Source organism: Phascolarctos cinereus, unplaced genomic scaffold (genome assembly GCF_003287225.1).
Source record: "Phascolarctos cinereus isolate Bilbo 61053 unplaced genomic scaffold, phaCin_HiC Scaffold_7;HRSCAF=346, whole genome shotgun sequence".
NCBI lineage: Eukaryota > Metazoa > Chordata > Mammalia > Diprotodontia > Phascolarctidae > Phascolarctos > Phascolarctos cinereus.
The window spans coordinates 43,512,942-43,533,155 of NW_027556180.1; the positions used below are offsets into that span (position 1 = coordinate 43,512,942).

The following is a 20,214-nucleotide window of genomic DNA, read 5'->3' on the forward strand; positions in this document are numbered from 1 at the left end:
AAGTGGTGCAGTGGATAGAGCACCAGCCCTGAAGTCAGGAGGACCTGAGTTCAAATCCGGCCTCAGACCAAACACTTGATACTTCCTAGCTGTGTGACCCTGGGCAAGTCACTTAACCCCGATTGCCTAAAAGGAAAAAAAAAAGAAAAGCCAACATATCAAGCCTAACATTGTATGCAGTGTCCCACATCATTAGCTCCTAGCTTCTGCAGATAAGGGAGGGAGGGTACATTTTCATCTCTTTTGGGGGCCCAAGTTAGGTCATTATACTTTAAAAGCATTCCATTTCAGGTTTTTTTGTTGTTGAAATTTTCATTTTTGTCATTTTTTTGTGTTTCTTACTTGCTGTGCTTAACTGTACTTTGCATCAGTATTGTTGGTATTCTTCATATTCATCATTTCGCATGGTTTATATATTCTTTATATTGCTTACAGCTCAGTGATGTTATTATTTTCACATACCACAATTTATTTATTCCCCAGCCAAAGGGTACCTACTTTGTTTCCAGTTCTTCGCTACTACAAAAAAATTGTTTGTTTGGTTTTTTATCGTTTACCTACTTGTGTCATATGCCTAACCATGGCATTTCTGTGCCAAAGTTTAGTCATTTTTTTTAGCATAAATCCAGATTGCTTTCCAGATTAATATTAATTCACAGATGCAACAACAATATGATGGTATGCTTATCTTTCCACAGCCCCTTCAACTTTCATGTACCTTTTGTCATCCTTGGTAATCTTATGGATTTAAAATGAAATGTCAAAATTGTTGTAATTTGTGTTTTGTTTAATAGTGATTTGGAGCAGTCTTTCATTTGATTAAGGGTTTGTATTTCTTTTGAGAACTGTTTGTTCATGTCCTCAACCATTTATCCATTGAGGACTGACTTTCAGCCTTATACACTATGATTAATCCCATACATATCTTGGATGTCAGATGCTTATGAGAGACATTTCATGCAGTTTCCCCCCTAATCACCCACTTCCTTTCTTATTCTAGTTGCATTTTTGTTCATACAAAAGCTTTCCCATTTCTTTTCAGAATTAACTTTTTAAAAATTCTTTGATTACTTTTGCTAATTGTTTCATTGATAATTCTCTTTTTTAACCATAGGTATGAAAGAGTGTCTCATAAAATTTTTATGGTGTTGCTTCTGACATTCATTTCATGTGTCCATTTTGATATCCTTTTGGCATACTTTTGGTGTCAGATGTTGGTCTAACCTAATTTTAGCCAAACTGTTGACAGTTTTCCCAGCAATCATTATCAAATAGGGAGTTCTCACCAAGTAATTTATGTTCTTAGATTATTGATCATTGGATTATTGCATTCATTTGTCTGTTATCTACTATGTTCCATTGATTTACTTGTCTGTTTTTTAACAAGTGCCAAATAGTTTTGATGATTACTACTTTATAATGTAATTTGCTATTTCCCTTGAAAGTCCAGTTTCTTTTGTTGGATAGATAATATTTCAAAGAATACCTTCACATTTTATTTAACTTATTTTTAGTTAAAAATTTTAAATACTGTAAATAAAATGAAAAGTTTATATGGTATACTACATTAATTTGGAAAATCTACAGTATTTTCAAATATGCAAAATTTCCTGATAAAATTGATCTGTTTGAAATAGGGCTTCTTTCTTGTGTTTTGGTTATTCTTCACATGGCTTATCCCGGTAGCCCGTATATTGAACTTAGTAGCCATATTAGCACTCAGCCAGCCAATAAACCTTTATTAAACACCTTCTACGTTCCAAGCAAAAAATAAGTCTGTGCTCTCAAGGAACTCACAGTGTAATGGGGAAGACAGTGCACAAATAACTGTCCAAAAATAAGGGGTGTGTGTGTGTGTATTGATATTTATATATTTATATTTATATACATACGCCGGATAAATTGGAGATGAGCAACAGAGGGAAGGCTCTAGAATTAAAAGGGGATTGGGAGAGGCTTTCTGAAGCAGGTGGGATTTTAGCTGGGATTTGAAGGAAGCCAGAGAAGCCAGGAGATAGAGAGGGAGAGCATTTCAGGCATAAAGGACAGTCAGAGACATGTGTGGAGTTCACAAGACAGACTGGCTTGTGCAGGGAACAGTGGAGGAGCTAGTGTTGCTGTGTCAGAGTGAGAGAGAGTGTGTGTGTGTGTGTGTGTGTGTGTGTGTGTGTGTGTGTACACGCATGCACGCACATCTGTATGGAGCAGGGAGAGAGCGTGAGAGAAAGGATAGCCCATACTGGAGAGGATGGCCAGGAATGGTGTGTCATCTAGGGGAATCCTAGTCTCTGAGTGCCAGAAGATGGAAGGAGAGCTTAACGGAGAGATCTAACATGAAGAAGAGCTATGCAAGGAAATTCCAGAGGGCACAACGTAAGAGAGAAGAGAAGGTTTAGAATACCAAATATACACTGTGAGCATTCCTCTAGTCTTGTTAAGACTTCCAGAGAAGAGGAATTAACTCCTTCTGAGAGCAGCCATATTCATTTTTAAAGTACTCTCATTGTTAGAACTTTCTTTCAAGCCTCACTTTACCTCTTTGTGTGTCCACTCACTGCCCTTCATTCTGCCCTCTGGGGCCAAGCAGAACAAGTCCAGTACCTCTTCCGTAGCCTTTCACGTCCCCTTCCTTCTGCCAACTTCTCTTTTCTAGCATGAACGCCCAGATCCTTCAGTCAGTCCTGAGATGCCATGGATGGTGCATGGATGGATCCCCAGGATGAAACACTGCACTACAGAAGTAGCCTGCTGGGGCGCAGTGCTGTGGGATTATTACCCCTCCATTCCTAGATGTAGCCGTCGATTGCATTTGCTTTTTTGCTGCCATACCACCCTGCTGACCCATATTAAACCTGAGGTCCATTCAAGCCCCCTGATCTTTAAAAGCAGTACTAATAATAATAATAATCTGCTGTCTAATAACCATAGCTTTCTTTTGTGTTTGTGAACATGTTTCTCAAGTGTAGTTGCAATCCAGTTATCTCTGTACAGCATGGGCTGTCCTTATTGAATTAAGTTGAGCCCAGTGCTCCACCCAGCCCTTTGCTGTGGTTTTTGAATCCTGACTGTCATCTAGTGTGTTAGCTGTCTTTCTTGACGTTGTGTCATTGTCAGATCTTGATAAGGATATCCTCCATGTTTTTATCTAGGTCACTGATAAAATTGTTTCAAAGTACAGGGCTAAGCAAAGATGGCTGGAGCCCTCTACCAAAAGCCTCCTTCTGAGCTCCCATTGAATCATTAATGACTTCTCAGATCCGTTTTATTGCATTATCTTCGAGTCCACATCTTTCCATCCTTTCCACAAGAATATCTATAATATATTAGGAGGCTGGAGGAATATAGAGATATCTATACATTCATATAGATACGTATGTCTGCATCATCTATTCATTTCCATGAATAGCCAACAAAAGTAATTTTTAAAAATCAGATCTGTGAAATTTATTTTAGGATCTGTTATTTCATTAAGATTTATGACTTAATCATTGCTTTTTGTAACTATTGTTATCATGTATATGTTAGTTCATCAAATTTAATTCAGCACATCTTAAGTGTCTACCATATACAATGTCTGTACTTGACTCTGGGAGACAAAAATAAAAACTAATTAGTCTCTGCCCTTAACAGTTGGTAGTCTTACTGGGCATGGGATGGGAAATTACAATATGTACATAGCTATGTAAATATAAAGTATTCTGAGTAATTTTAAGAGGAAGAAAGCCCTAAAAGTTAGTGGGATCAGCAAAGGTCTTGTAGAGGGGCACCTGTGTTTTGAAGAAAGCTAGGGATTCTAGTTGAACTTTTCAGTTTATATGTGAAAGACTGTTGTAGATAACTGAATCTAAAATGTCTTTTACTTATGTTATGAATAAATTTTAAATTATGTTTTGTATTTTTATAATATCTTGACCTCTTTTATAGATTCATTGGAAGAATGATACTGAATCAACAAATGGAAGAAATTGTAAGGTAAGATACAAAGGTTTATTTTATCAGATTCCTTTTTTTAAAAGGATTTTTGATGTTTTTTTAACTTTACCTGCATCATCTTTAAATGTATTCCCAAAATGAACCCTCCCTTATAACCAAAACAATTTATCAACTCTACCCAGCATTGTAACTGTACCTGACAAGGGTGTGTGACACTCCAAGTCACTGAGCCCTTAGCTCCCTTTGGGAGCTGTTGAACAGTACTGAGACTGTTCATTACAGTGACTCAGTGCTCACCTTCATTTTACCATTCTTCTCATCTATGTATTGGAGTTCTGTATAGTCTAATGACATATTTATGTGCCCCAATTTTAAAATCATTCCCCAAGGGATAGAATTACTGTTTGCTTCCAGTTTTTTTGCTACAGTCAATTGAAAATATTCAGTTTGCTGTGAATATTTTGGTATGTGTGCTACCTTTCTTTTTTCTCATTGACTTTCTTCACATACATGTCCAGCAGTGGAATCTCTGGATTAAACTATTTGCTCAAAAGGTCATACTCACAGTAACTGGTGGCAGAGCCAGGACCCAACCCTAGGACTTCTGTCTCCAATCCAGTGCCTTTTCCGTGATTACCACACCTTCTCAACTTGTGTGATCCTTGTCTGTGTTTTTCTCGTGAAAACCTCCAGAAGTGGTCCAACCAAGTTACTGAGGCCTTCCTCATATCAGGGCAAATCCAACCTGGGACCTGTTGATCGTTGTGTCCTCATTCTTCTTCCATAACCAGCCCACCTCAGTTTTTGGGTTTTTGGGGTTTTTTATGCTTGTTGGTGAGGCAGTTGGGGTTAAGTGACTTGTCCAGGGTCACACAGCTAGTAAGTGTCATGTGTTTGCTCTGAGGCCAGATTTGAACTCACGTCCTCCTGAATCCTGGGCCGGTGCTCTATCCACTGTGCCACCTAGCTGCCCCTCCCTGGTTGTTTTTTAAGAAACCATATTTTATACTATTTCTTGGGCACTATTCTTTTCCTAATAATAGGCTCTGCTCTGTTATTATTTTCTTGAAAATGCCGTTCAGCTCTGTATAGCCAGCCCTCCTCTTCTGCTCCTTAGGCACGGCAGGGCAGTATGGCACAGTGGAATTGGAGCTGTCTTTGGAGTCAGAGCATCTGGAGCTATGGATCAAATCACAGCTTCGTAGGGCCTCAGTTTTCTCATCAGTAAAATGAAGGGGCTAGATTAGATCAACAAGATGCATGACCCTTTCAGTTCCTTTTCTCAAAATTCCAAATTGTTTTCCAGAAAGGATGAATCACTTTAGAAGTCCACCAGTAGTGTATTGGTACTCTTATTTTCCTCCTGTTCCTGCAGTAGTGGTTATTTCCATCTTTTGTTATCGTTTACAATTTCTAGGTGTCAGGTGAATCTGTGCCTCAGAACTGTCTTAATTTGTATTTCTCTTATTAATGATTTGTAGCAATCGTTCATTTGGCTGTTGATTATGTGAAGTTTTTTTTTGAAAATTGTTTGTTCATATCCTTTGACCCTTTATTTTTTGGGATAGCACAGCATAGTGGATAGGGCTTAGAGATTGGAGTTGGGAAGATCTGGCTTTAGATCCTATCTCAGGTTCACACCACTCTTAGGTACCAGAATCAGGATTGAACTCCTGTCTTACTGACTCCAAGTCTAAAATTATCCACTATACCACCTGGAAAATCTTTTATTTCATTAGTTGCTGAAATCTTTTGTTGTGTTTTTACTATGCTGAAATTATTTTTGTAAATATTGGAATGATTAGTGTATAGACATTTCACATGTGTCCACAGTGAATGAGAATTAAATGTGTAACCCTAAAGTTGGTAGTATTTTGGAATCCAATAATTTTTAATTAAATTTTTTGTGTGTGTATTTACTTTTTTAGACCTCTTGGGCCAGAAAGTCTCTTGCTTCGTGGAGCCAGATTAAAGAACACAAAAGAAATTTTTGGTTTGTAGACATTTTAAAAGTCTTGGTCTGGAGCAGGGATTCTTAAGCTGGGATCTGTAAACTTGCTTTTAAAAATAGTTTGATAACTATGTTTCAGGAGAATTGGTTTTCTTTGTAGTCCTGTGTAATCTACTTTATACATTTTAAAAACGTTATTCTAAGAAGGGGTCTGCAGGCTTTGTTACACTGCCAAAGGGATCTGTGACCCAAAAAAGGTAAACAGCTCCTGTTCTAAAAGCTTGCTGAGTCTTCACACAATGTGTTAGGAACCACAGTATTTAGATGCATTGAATGTTTTACTGAAAATCCTTGGGTTGGTGCCTGTTTTCTTCCAAGTGTGCGCAACTTTGAAATAAATAGGTGGAGTTACTGTTATATTTTTATATTTTTGGCTTCTGTTTTATGTTTGCATTTTATATGAATTACCTTCCTTTTATATTTAATCATTTAGAAACTTTTTCTGACATTGTTTTGATGTCTGTGCGACAGAGCTACATTGTAAGTGAATTGAGTTCTCCTTGAAGTCTCATTCCCATCCATCTTAGCTTTATGCCTCCCAAATCCCTAATTTGCTCTGCCTAGCTCTTTTTCTTTTTTATTAGGCAATTGGGGTTAAGTGACTTGCCCAGGGTCATACAGCTAGTAAGTGTCAAGTGTTTGGTTTGAGGCCTGATTTGAATTCAGGTCCTCCTGACTTAAGGGCTGGTGCTGTATCCACTGCACCACCTAGCTGCCCCTCTGCCTAGCTCTTTGATTGTGCTCTCTGGAACCTCTGTTCTGTCATTAACAAGGTTCCCTTCATCATGAGCTTCTTCCTTTCATACTTCTTTGATTTTCATATACTCACAAAAACCTAGTTACCTTCTAGAAGGCACCATATCCCTGACATCCTTCTCCTATACTAAGTGTGTACCTTCTCTCATTTCTTAGTTACACTGGGAAAAGTCCAACATGCTCCTTGTTACTCACTGTCACTTCTGTATACCCTGTGTTGACATCACTAGGCATTGGAGGTTCATTCCATCCATCTAGATCACCCGTAGAAGCAGAACATTAAAGTCTCAAATTTAGAAGTAAATTAAGAAAGGCCTTAATGCTTAGCTGAACTGATTAGACATTTAGCTTTAAGCTACTTGTTTTTGATCAAGACCAGTGACTTTCATGTCAATTCCAGTATATGCCACAAGGTGGTAGAATTAACTTTTTTTTACTATTTGCTGCGTGTTTTTCATAAATTTGTTTTGAGTCTTTGTAATTCCATAATACTTCTTTCTCAGTAATCCTCAATATTATATATTACTAATTTGTGATCTAACATCACAGCTGTATCTTTGACTTATTTCTCTTTCTGTTAGATAAATAGTCCTTTTTTACTTTAATGAAAGCCTTGTAATCTGAAGTCATTACTTACAGTTTTCTAGAAGCCCTTCTATAAGGTATTTAGACCCCATACTTCATGTATCAAACTTGGCTGGTAGAGGGTTTTTTCCCTCCAAGTAGCTATTTATGTAGCTAAGAAATAACGTGTTTTGAAATATATGTTTCTAATATCACCAAAAATAACTGAGTGAGTCAGTTTACTTCTTTATACTATTCAGATTCTGGTTTTGGATCACAAGTCTAGAGTTAGAAGGGACCTTAGAAGCCATCTAGGTAGTCTAATCCACTCATTTTATAGATGGAGAAACTGAGGCCATGGATGATGGAAGTGATTTGCCCAACCTAACACAGGATATGTGACAGAACTAAGATTTGAACCCAGGTCCTTTTTGCTGCAAATAAAGTACTCTTTCTACTCCTTTTCCATTGCAGACTTCTTTTCTTCCCTGATCTCTGACTTCCTGGTTCATCATCATCCTTGATTGCCATGATTAGCCCCCTTTTTCTAGCTTAGCTACACACAAGGATGCTGCTTTGAAGTCTTAATCTTAACCCTGTAGTAAATAAATTCAACTGCACCCTATCTTCTACCTTTGAATACCTTGCCCTTTTGTCCTCCCATTCTTTTGCTTTGCTCCATCTCATCATCTGATTTATTACCTCTTACTTACTCATACTGCTAAATATCAGTGGAAGAAGTCTTGTGACTATTGACTAGGGCCACTACAAATTCATTATCTGATCTCTACTTGGTCCTCATTGGTCCGCAGTAGTCTTTTTTTCTCTTCCCTGACTGACACTCTCATACTCCTCATAACATCTCTTCTAAGCCTTCTAAACCATCCCTCCCAACTCCCTTTAAGAAAGAATTTCACCTCCTACTTTACTGAGAAAATAGACACTAATTTTTGCATGTTTCCTCTTCTCCCTTATTCAGGATCTCAAAATCTCTAGACATCATCCCCCACTCTCTACTCCTTGACTCCTTTGCTTAATCAGTGACTGATTAAGAGAGGGCCTTAACTTTTGCCAAGGTCCCTTTTCTTGTTTTCTTGACCTCATTACATCAGATGTTAGATAATAAGTAGACATAATTATACTTTAACTTAGTTTCGACTAACCAATTTTTAAGGTTTCTTCTAGCTTTAAATTCAGTGATCCTATAATAAATAAATTGGTTATCCCATTTTATTCATTGCCTCTTTACACCAGCCTTAAACATGCATTATTTTCCGGTGTTAGATTGACAGAATGTAACCTTAAATGAATCATATTCTATTGGCAAAAATATAGGGTTTTTTCTTATAAAAAATGCCAAGTTTGATTTTGTTTTGTAGGTGTTGCAATATATACAGGAATGGAAACTAAGATGGCTTTAAATTATAAGAGCAAGTCACAGAAGCGATCAGCAGTAGAGAAGTAAGTGTTTGAAGGTAAACTGTTTATTTTTAAAGTGGCATAAGTGTGTATTATTTTCCTCCTCTTGACTTCTGTATTTCATTTAAAGAGTGCCACCATCTTCCTGGTCTCCAAGGGTTAAAACCTTAGCATTGTTTTTATTCCTCCTTCCTTGCCTCCTTTCCGTAATCAGCCACCAGATTTTACCATTTCTACTTGTAAAATCTCTTGTCTCTGTCCCAGAAGAATAGGTGCTTACTAAATGTTTGTTGATTGATTGATTGATTGATTGGTCCCTTCAGTTTTCACTACCACTACTTGAGGATCACTCTGTCAGTGTATTTTGACTTGGACTGTTGAAATAGCCTCTTCTCCCTGTTCTTTCCCCTCTGGACGTAGTCATCTTCCACATATCTCTAAAATTTCACATCCTTATTCAGAATTCTTCACTAGCTGCATTTTATTAATTGAATTAAAGTTAATTTTAAGAAAAAGGTTGTCATCTAAGGCCTTCTACACTTAGCCGTCCTTTCCAGGCTTACTTTTCTTTCACTGCTTTTCATTAATTCTGTGCTTTAGCCAACCAGAATTCCTAACCATTCCCTGAAAATGCTCTACTCATTCACTTTTGAATTTTAGTTGAGATTCTTCCTTCTGCCTGGAGTTATTTCCCTTCTTTTTGGTCTTTTGGAGTCTCAGCTATTCTTCAAGGCTCAGATCCAGTACTACTTCTTCAGAGCTTGTATATGCTGTCTCTCCTGTAGTGCCTATCTTGTTTCACATTGTATTATAGTTGGTTATTCATGTCTGTAGCTTATCATTTCGATTAGATTATAAACCCTTTGAGGATAGGGACTGTAATAATACATCTTAATTTCCTACATAGGGCCTGAGGTTTTGGTTAAAACCTAATAAGAGAAAGTCAGATGAGAAAACTAAAAGTATATTCCTGTCATTCAGTTGATAAGGTTTTGTTGACTGCTTCTGTATCCAAGCGCTTACTGTATCCTTGCTGTAACCCTAGGGATCCAGAAAAGGGCAAAAACATGGTCCACCCCATCAAAGAACTTACATTCTTACAGGGGAGACAACATACAAATTATGTACTGCAAGATTATACAGAGTAGATGGAAATTAGTCTCTGAGGGCAGATACTAGCTAGTAGTTCAGAAAACTAGAAAGTCCTCTTGTAGAAGGTTGGATTCAAGTTGAGTTTTGAAGTAAGCCAGAGAAGCCAAGAAGTGAAGGTGAGGAGAGAGAAGATTCAAAAAATAAGGGAATAGCCAGTGAACAGTCAGAGTTGGGAGATGAAGTTGTCTATATTAGAAATAGCAAGGTCGGTTTTTAAGGATTTTACCCTGCATGGAGGAGAGTAAAGTATAAGAAGATGACAGATTAGGAAAGGCAAATGTAAACTTAAATAATTGGAGAAATTAATTGCTCACGAATAGGTCAGGTCAATATAGTAAAAATGACAATGCCGCTTACATTGATTGGTATGGCACTGAATAAGTAAATTAAACTCCCAAAGATTACTTTATAGAACTTGAAAAAATAATGACAAAATTCATTGGAAGGAACAAAGAGTCAAGGATATCAAGGGGATCAATGGAAAAAAAATGGGAAGGAAGGTGGGTGGACTAGCAGTACCCAATCTTAAAATATGCAACAAAGATATAATTGTTTAAAAAAATAATTTGGTACTAGGTAAGAAATAGGTCGATCAATGGAGAAGATTAGGTATACAATATGTAGAAGCAAATGAACACAGTAATCTAATGTTTGATAAACCCAAAGATTCCAGCTATTTGGGGAAAAAGCTCACTATTCAACAAAAAAAAGTGGTAGAAACTAAGTGTAGACCAATATCTCATATCATATACTAAGGTAAGCCAAATGGGTACATGATTTATAGTTAATGGATGACATCGTAAGCATACTAGAGTAGCATGAAAGAAAATTCTCAAATCTGTGGATCGGGGAAGAGTTCATGACCAAACAAGAGATAGAGGGGAACGGGCAGTAAAATGGATTCAAACATAAGACCATTGTAGCTAAAATTAGAAGAGAAGCAAGATATTGAGAAATAAATATTGGTAGCACATTTTTATGATGAAGGTCTGCTTTCTAAGATATATAGGGTACTGAGTCAGATTTACAAGAATAAGAGCTATTCCCCAGTCGATAAATGGTCAAAGATTATGACTTGGTAGTTTTTAGAAAAAGAAATCCAAACTATCAATGTCCATATGGAAACATGCTCTAAGTCACTAATAATTAGAGAGTGCAGATTAAAACAACTCAGAAATAGGAGTTCACAAACTCACCAAATTAGGTAAGTTGACAAAAAAAAAAGGAAAATACCAAATGTTGGAGGGGCTGTGGAAAAACCAGTACTTTAATGCACTGTTGGTAGAGCTATGAACTGGTGTAGCCGTTCTGCCGAGCAGTGTGGAACTATGCCCAGAAAGCTGTTAAGCTGTGCATATCCTTTGACCCAGCAATACTGCTGCTAGGTCTATTATATCTCAAAGAGATCAAATAAAAAGAAAAAGGTCCCATATGTGCAAAAAGTACTAGGCGCACCTCTTTTTGTGGTGGCAAATTGGAAATTGAGAGGATGCCCATCAGTTGGGGAATGGCTGAACAAACTGTGCTATATGAATGTGGTGGAATACTGTTGTGCTATAAGAAATGACGAGGGATGTGGTTTCAGACAAATTTGGGAAGTCTTTTATGAATTGATGCAGAGGTGAAGTGAGCAAAACCAGGAGTGCAATTTATACAATGACAACAATATTGCAAAGACAAATGACTTTGAAAGACCTCAATAGACTGATCAACACAGTGACCCACCACAATTCCAAAGGACTCATGATGAAACATACCCTTTCCCTCCAGATAGAGAAGTGATGGATTCATAGTGCCAACTGAAGCACCTTTTCTTTTCTCTTTTCTTTCCTTTTCTTTTCTCTTTTCTTCTTTTTTCCCTTCTTTCTTTCTTTGCTAATATAGGAATTTGCTTTGTATAGCTATCTGTATCTGTGCTGAGCTTTTTTTCCCTTTGTCTTCTCAGTGGGAGGAGGAGGAGGAAGGGAGAGAATTTAGAACTTAAAATTGAATTTTAAAGAGAGAAACAAAAAAGGAGCAGGGTAGAATGGGATCACTTCTGCATGTAGAGGAGTTGGCCTTGGCAAGGAGAAGGGCTGCTTCATTATGTGAGATTAGAGGGAGGAATAGATAGTAGCAAAAGGCAACTGGGTGGTGTAGATAATGAGAAAGGGTAAAAAGGCAACTGGATTCAGTTTCTTCAGTAGAATATGAAGCATGGCTCTCAGCTGAAAGAGTAGGGGAAGCGGGAGCCATGGTAAGTTGAGGAATGATGAAGAGGTTTAGAAGAACTGCTGTGGCATGTGAGACTTTGCCATAGTAAGAAACTCACTGTAGAAAAATTTTTCATAGTAACGATTACCAACTATCCATTTCTCTCCATTCTGTTTTCCCCTGGACATCTTACTGTCTCTCTCTCCTTTTAGCCTGTTCATTCTCAAAAGTGTTTTGCTTCTGACTTTTACCTCCCCCAAACTGCCCTCCCTTCTATCAGCTTCCCTACACCCTTTCTCTTATCCCCTTCCCTTCCTACTTTCCTATATGGTAGGATAGATTTCTACACCCAACTGACTATATATATTATTCCATCTTTGAGCCAATTCCAATGGGAGTAAGGTTTGTGTGCTCCCCTCCCTTCTTCTCCTGTTTTCCACTTCACTATAAAATCTCTTTCAGGCCTCCTTTATGTCAGATAACTTATCCCATTCTACCTTCTCTCAGTGCCTTCTTCTTTCTCATCCCTTAATTTTATTTTTTAAGATAATCATTCCATTACATTCAATTCACACCTCTGCCCTCTGTCTATGTGTCCTCCTTCTAACTGCCCTAAAAATGAGAAAGTTTTTAGGAGTTATAAATATCATTTTCCCATATAGGAATATAAACAATTTAAGCTTATTAAATCCCTTATGATTTCTCTTTCCTGTTTACCTTTTTATGCTTCTTTTGCATCTTGTATTTGAAAGTCACATTTTCTATTCAGCTCTGGTCTTTTTGTCAGGAATGCTTGAAAGTTCTCTGTTTCATTGTATGTCCATTTTTTCCCCTGAAGGATTATACTCAGTTTTTCTGGATAGGTGATTCTTGGTTGTAATCCTAGCTCTTTTGCCCTCCAGAATATCATATTCCAAGCCCTCCAATCCTTTAATGTAGAAGCTGCTAAATCTTGTGTTATCGTGACTGTTGGCTCCATGATATTTGAATTGTTTCTTTTTGGCTTCTTGCAGTATTTTCTCCTTTTCTAGGAGGTCTGGAATTTGGCTATGATATTCCTGGGAGTTTTCATTTTGGGATCGTTTTCAGGAATTGATTGGTTGATTCTTTCAATTTTTATTTTATCCTCTGATTCTAGAATATCAGAGCAGTTTTCCTTGATAATTTCTTGAAAGATGATACCTAGGCTCTTTTTTTTTTGATCATGACTATCAGGTAGTCCAGTAATTCTAAAATTATCTCTCTTGGATCTGTTTTCTAGGTCATTTGTTTTTCCAGTGAGGTATTTCATATTTTCTTCTGTTTTTTCATCCTTTTGATTCTGTTTGATTGTTTCTTGATGTCTCATAAAGTCATTAGCTTCCACTTGCCCAATTCTAACTTTTGAGGAATTATTTTCTTCAGTGAGTTTTTGTACCTCCTTTTCCATTTGCCCAATTCTACTTTTTAAGGAGTTCTTCTCTTTGGTGAATTTTTGTATATCTTTTTCCATTTAGCCAGTTCTGCTTTTCAAGTCATTCTTCTCTTTGTTGGATTTTTGTGCCTCTTTTACCATTTGGTCTATTCTGTTTTTTAAGGTATTATTTTCTTCAGTATATTTTGTGCCTCCTTTTCCAAGCTGTTGACTCTTTTCATTATTTTCTTGCATCACTCTCATTTCTCTTCCCAATTTTTCCTCTGCCTTTCTTACTTGATTTTTAAAAATCCTTTTTGAGCTCTTCATGGCCTGAGACCAATTCATATTTTTCTTGTAGGCTTTGGATGTAGGAGCTTTGACTTTATGGTCTTCATCTGAGTGTATGTTTTAATCTTCCCTGTCACCATAGTAACTTTCTGTGGTCAGAATTATTTTCTGTTTGCACATTTCCAGCCTATTTCTTGACTTTTAACTCTCTGCTAAAGTGGGGCTCTGCTTCCAGGGTGGAGAGGACATGGTCCCAAGCTTCAGGTTTTTTTGTACAGCTGTTTTCAGAGATACTTCTAGGGGGCTTTAAGTTTTTGGCTCTTCTAAGGTGGTATGATCTAGGGAGAGGTTTACTACTCTCCTGTACTGTGGACTGGTTTGTGAGTGACCATAAGCCCTCTTTTTAACCCTGGAACTGTGATCAGGGTCCCTGTTTCCCCTGTGGCCCCAAGCCTGGCTGTACCACTTCTCCTCCTCATACTGGGACTAGTTGTGACCCAGATCCAGCTATAGGCAATGTGACACAGTCCAGCCTGTGGTGCCAGCAGAGGGACCTCTGTAAATCTCCTTTTGACTTGTTGCCCAACACCCTTACCGTTTGTGAGCGGAGAGGTCTGGAAAGCTCCACTGCTGCCACTTATTCAGTCACCCCAAACCTGCTCCTGGTTTGCTGGGACGAGTCTACAATGTGCTAGACTGCACTCTTCTCTCACCCTGGTGCAACAGATCTGTTCTGCCAACCTTCTAAGTTGTCTTGGGATGGAAAATTGTTTCATTCTGCTTTTTGTAGGTTCTACTACTCTAGAATTTGTTTAGAGTCATTATTTAAAGGTATTTGGAGGAGAGGTCAGGCGAGTCCCTGCCTTTATCTCTGCTGTCTTGGCTTTGCCTCGTCAGGGCTTTCTTTCTAAAAACATTTACAATCAGAGATTTAGAGCTAGCAGAGATCTTAGGGCCCTGGCTCACCTAGTTCCAATCTCTCTTTATACAGATGGTGAAACTGAGATCCATCCATAGCAGTTAAATGTCTTACCCAAGGTCACACAGAGGCAGGATTTGAATCCAGATCCATTGATTCCAATTCCATTGCTCATTCTACTGTACCTTTAGTGAAAGGGGAAAAAAAGAGGGGAAATCAGTGGACAGTTTTGAAAAAGTTGAATTCATTTTAGGTTACCTAGATCATCAAGGAAGACTTAAAATGTGTTACTTGTAGCTCATAATAATCATGCAACGTTATGTAAAATGTAAACCTGAATTAGATTGCACATATACAACCTGTTGTCATATCAGTGAACTTAAGTTGACTGTTGATTTATATCTTCTCATCGCTGAAACAGATTGGAGGAGATCAACGGAAATTTTGTTTTTAAACCAGATGAAGGGAAAATATATGTGAACTTAGGGCATGCATTCCTCCTTGGTTTTAGCCTCAAGATGAGGCATACAAGGCAACTGGTAGGTGTGCAACTTTTGACACATTTGCATACTGGTACATGACACTGGGGGGAAAATGCTGCTTTGTTTAATTGATAGGAGCAGTATAACTGTCCTGTTGCCCAACTTTTCCAGTTTGTTGTTATTGTTACCCAAGAAGCATCTAGGTGGAGAGAGTGTGGGGCCAGGAGTGAGAGAGATCTAAGTTTATATCTTTCCACACTAGCTTTGTGACCCTGGGCAAGTCACTTAACCTCTGTCTGCCTTAGTTTCCTCAGTTGTAAAATGGGGATGATAATAATAGCACGTACCTCCCAGGGTTGTTGTTAGGATCAAACGAGATAATATTTGTAAAGCACTTAGCGTGGTACCTGGTACGTAGTAGGCACTTAATAAACACTTATCTCCTTCCCTTTCACCCCCTGTTACCTATTTTCAGACAACATATTTCAAAACTTTAAATCCTCATTTTTGTTAAGTTCATACATTTTTAAAAAGAATTTTTTTTTCAAAAGAAGCCACTGATTAAATTCTGCTTGAGAGAATTAGAGATAATTGTCTGTCATAATTCAATCACTGTGCTAAATGCTAGGGAGTGTTCATAGAGATATATAGAGAACATAGTCTCTGTTCTTAAGGACTTGACAGTGTAGTTTGACATACAAAGCCACAGCATGAAATAACTGCTTATGTTTGTTAGTATTGGTTATAAATCTGGAAAATCAGAGAGGTGAAAACTTAACTACAGTCCAGAGGAAGGAGGATGGATTTCATGGAGGGAGTGAGACAATTAGGACCTTGAAGGATAAACGAAAGGATAAACCAAGTTGGGTAATAGCATGAGCAGAAGGCTAGAGTGGAGCGTTGGCCTCACCCACGTAGGGGACAGTTGTCAAACAAGTATTGGCATAGCGGGAAATAAAACAGATGCTGTCAGCCCAAACTTTTTTAGGAGAAGGTCCAAGAAGTATCTGTTCATGGAGGTCCTTTTCAGATAGGTTAATTTCAAGCAAAGAATTTGTATTTTTAATCAAAATTTATTGTAACGTGTAATAGTCTTCACAAAATGGTTACTTCTTTTGATTCAGACTTATTATCTTCAAGCTTATACACAAGAATTGTGTATTTTTAAGTAACCAGAGTAATACCTTATTCATTCATTATCTTTAAGACTTACTATATTTTACATAAAAGACTTTTCTATATAACTAAGACCAGTTTTAAATGCAAATTTTTTTACTGAAACTTTTAAAAAATGTTATTAAACATAATTCTTTGCCTGTTTAAACAGAATGTACTTAATTTCACCATTTCTTGATGATGGAATAGGGCCCACACCTATGATTTCATTCATATAGAGAACTCCCAAATGAGGAACTTCCTAACAAGGCAAGTCAGCATATTCTTCAGAGACAGGCCTAGAGACAGCGAGGCTACGTGATTGGCAAAGGGATACACAAATAGTATGTGTCAGGGGCACACTTGAACCCAGTTCTTCCAGGCTTTGAGACTGGCTCCCTCTCTATTAAACCATACTTGCCACTCTTAATGGTAATTATTAGCAATAACAAGAGATGGCATTTATTTGTATCACTTTTTGTGCTTTACAACATTTTATATATATTATTCCATTTATTTCTCTTAACAACCCTGTGAATGAGGTAATGCAAGTATTATGCTCCTCATTTTGTGATGAAAGAACTAAGAATCAAAGAAGGCAGATGATTTTCTCAAGGCCAGCGCCAGTAAGTGGCAGAGTCTCTTACCTTGTGTAAGTGGTTTGTTATTGTATGTATTGTTACTGTTCAGTTGTTTCAGTCATGTCCAACTCTTCATGATCCTATTTGGGGTTTTCTTGGCAGAGATGCTACAGTGATTTTGCATTTCCTTCTCCAGCTCATTTTACAGATGAAGAAACTGAGGCAAACAGGGTTAAGTGACTTGCCCAGGGTCACAGCAAGTGTTTGAGGCCAGATTTGAACTCAGGAAAATGAGTCTTCCTGACTCCACATCTGGCACTCTATTCACTGTGCCACCTAACTGCCCATTATTGTATATGACAGGAGACACGTGGACCTTCCAGGATGGGAAGGTGATGGGTCACCCTGGTCACAGGGTCTTTAAGTCACCTCTACATTTTAAGTTATTTAGATCATCAAGGAAGACTTAAAATGTGTTATGCTCATAATGATCAATGTTGAGTAAAATGTAAACCTTAGCTGTGACCTTTGGAGAAGGGAGAAATCTGTAGGAGTTGATAAACATTTTAATTCAATTTTTAAAAACATTTTTTAATGTATTTATGGATCAATAACTTTTTCTGAACAATCAATATCAAATCAATTAATATTTCATATGCTTTTTCATCCACTCTAGGTCAATGAATACCTTTTTGATAATATATCTCATAATCCTTATTTCTGAAGCCATCATCAGTACGATCTTGAAATATACGTGGCAAACAGAAGAAAAATGGGATGAACCTTGGTATAACCAAAAAACAGAGCATCAGCGAAATAGCAGTAAGGTACTGTCGTCTCTGTCCTTCTAGAATGAGAAGATATTCTCTCTCTGGTAGAAGGAATCTAGGAATACGATGGTCCCTGTGACACCACCCCAAAGTCTGCCACTGAAAAGTTACTGCAAAAGAACGGTAACTACCTGCGTTATGTAGGTGTCCATTTGGGTAGGCCTAAAGTGAGGGCCATTGGTCTGGTACTATACCTCATCTCAGCATTGAGGTGCTAATAGTGACTTGGTTCTCCACAGAGCTTTGAGTGCAACACACTTGATAAAGCACAAAATAGATTTTCTTGCTGTTAAATGTATTATTTTCAAAAATTAAATGAAAACATAAACATATCCATTCTCTTTTTTAATGCTTAAGCATCTCATAGTAGTCATTGCTTCAAAATATTCATCCTATGAAGGAACAGGAGAATTAGGAGAGTTTTGGAGTTTCTTTAGTATATTCACTTCATTTTACAGATGAAGTGACAGGCCAGAGAAGGGAAGGGATTTTCCTTTTAAAAAAACAAACCACTATATAGGTTTTTCTTTAATTTTATATTTTGTTTTCTTTTTTACCATAAAGGCATACTCTTTAACTCTGAAATCTATTGTAGACTTCTTCTCAGATCAAAACACTAATATTATAAAGCAATTTTAAGTAATTGAACTCAGTGATCAGGAAAAAAAAAGTACAACCTAGTCAGATAATAAGGTACATGTGTTTTTCAAGTTGTATTTCATCAATGTGGATTTTCCATTCCCCACAAATAGATATTGGATTAGTCTTTCATGCAGTTAAAATGGAGTACTGCTATACTATTTAAATCCTGAATGTCATTATCAAAGGTAACAATGAGTTTTTTGAAAAAAATTCTAGGGGCAACTAGGTGGCGCAGTGGATAGAGCACCGGCCCTGGATTCAGGAGGACCTGAGTTCAAATGTGGCCTCAGACACATAACACTTACTAGCTGTGTGACCCTGGGCAAGTCACTTAATCCCATTGCCTAGCCCAAAAAAAAGAAAAAAATTCTAGAGGATAGGAGCAAACCTTTGAAATTCACAGATGTTACAGGGCCTTGTTTTGAAAGTAGTTACAGTCTCAGCCATTTTAGGAACTGTCAGCAAGAGATCCCATGCCCCAGTCCTCATAGGATTAATCAGATGGCCCAGAGACAGAAATGTGAAAAAATGAGCTATAGACATGAGGCTGATGGTCCAAATGGGCAGAAGTTGATGTTGGCATACATTTCTCTGAGTTTTCTCTAAGGATGTTTATTCTTGTGCTTTTTGTCTTATACAAACCTTTTTTCCCCCACAGATTCTGAGGTTTATTTCTGATTTCCTTGCTTTTTTGGTGCTCTACAATTTTATCATTCCAATTTCACTTTATGTGACAGTCGAGATGCAGAAATTCCTTGGCTCATTTTTTTATTGGCTGGGATCTTGATCTGTATCATGAAGAAACGGATCAGAAAGCACAAGTCAATACTTCAGATCTGAATGAAGAGCTGGGACAGGTGAAGATGATCCTTTTATTTCCAGTAGCATTTTTATTCCATAGTTCATGACTTATGCAATTGCTGTTAACTGTTTTGAGTGATAGAAAATGCATCATGTAATGCATCATGTAATCAAGAACAAAAAAAAAAACCTCAGGATTATTTTTTTTCTCTCTGCCTGTGTCTCTTTACCCCTGTCTAATCTCATCCTTCTTGAGATCATTACTGTTCTCTGGGTTTTTTTCCTCCTCATTCTGTACAAGCTTACTGCTGTCTCTTGTCTCTATATAGTGCCTAAGTGGTGGTGTTCTCCAGCCATTCCTTCATTTGGATCCGCACCCTGGCCAAGCCTCCATGTCATGACATCCAACATCTTGGTCTTTCTCTAGTTACACACAACATCTGTTACTTTAGTCCTCATTTGTTTTTTATCAGTTTATCTTTAGGGTAGGTGTTTCACAACCTTCTTAACATGATTTTGCATTTGTCTTACCATATTCAATATACTTTCTTTAGTATTAACCCTCCATTTAGTGTCATTTCTGCCACTGACCATGGTTCATGACCCTTGGTTCATGTCTTTCCTTTTGGACCTCATGTCTTGTGGTCTAATCTGCTTCCAGAGCTGTAGTTACTCTGTGTGCTGGGTGATAGCCTTCCCTATGCTCCCATCTTTCAGTTCTCTGATTTAGGATGTCCTCTGGGAGTGTGCACGTACACGCATGTGCGTGCGCGCACACGCACACACCCCCCTTTTCAGTTGGACTCAGAACCTTCAGTTTCACACATCCTAACAAAACTGCTTCTTTTGATCTGACCCATCTTTCCACTGCCATGGGGCTTTGCACATATCTCTGATATTTTCCAAGAAAGGAACTTGAGAGTTACCTTCAATTTCCTACTGATCTCTGCTTCTTTCTTGAGCATTTTGCAAATCCTGACATCTCTTTTATTTCTTATAACGCTATCTTTATAACCAAATCACCAGTCCATACTCTGTTTTTATGCCTCAGCTGAGCTATCACAAAATTCTCAAGAATTTTCTTCCTGCATT

General features: G+C 37.6%; 1 protein-coding gene across 1 annotated transcript in view; it reads left to right on the top strand.

The window, feature by feature from the left end:
• Nucleotides 1-20,214, top strand: part of ATP11B (ATPase phospholipid transporting 11B (putative)) — a 135,391-nt gene that overhangs the window by 60,408 nt on the left and 54,769 nt on the right. Inside the window, 6 exon segments of the mRNA XM_020980826.1 lie at nucleotides 3,925-3,972; nucleotides 5,862-5,926; nucleotides 8,644-8,725; nucleotides 17,526-17,676; nucleotides 18,980-19,084; nucleotides 19,086-19,178. Coding sequence (XP_020836485.1) covers nucleotides 3,925-3,972; nucleotides 5,862-5,926; nucleotides 8,644-8,725; nucleotides 17,526-17,676; nucleotides 18,980-19,084; nucleotides 19,086-19,178 — 544 coding nt within the window.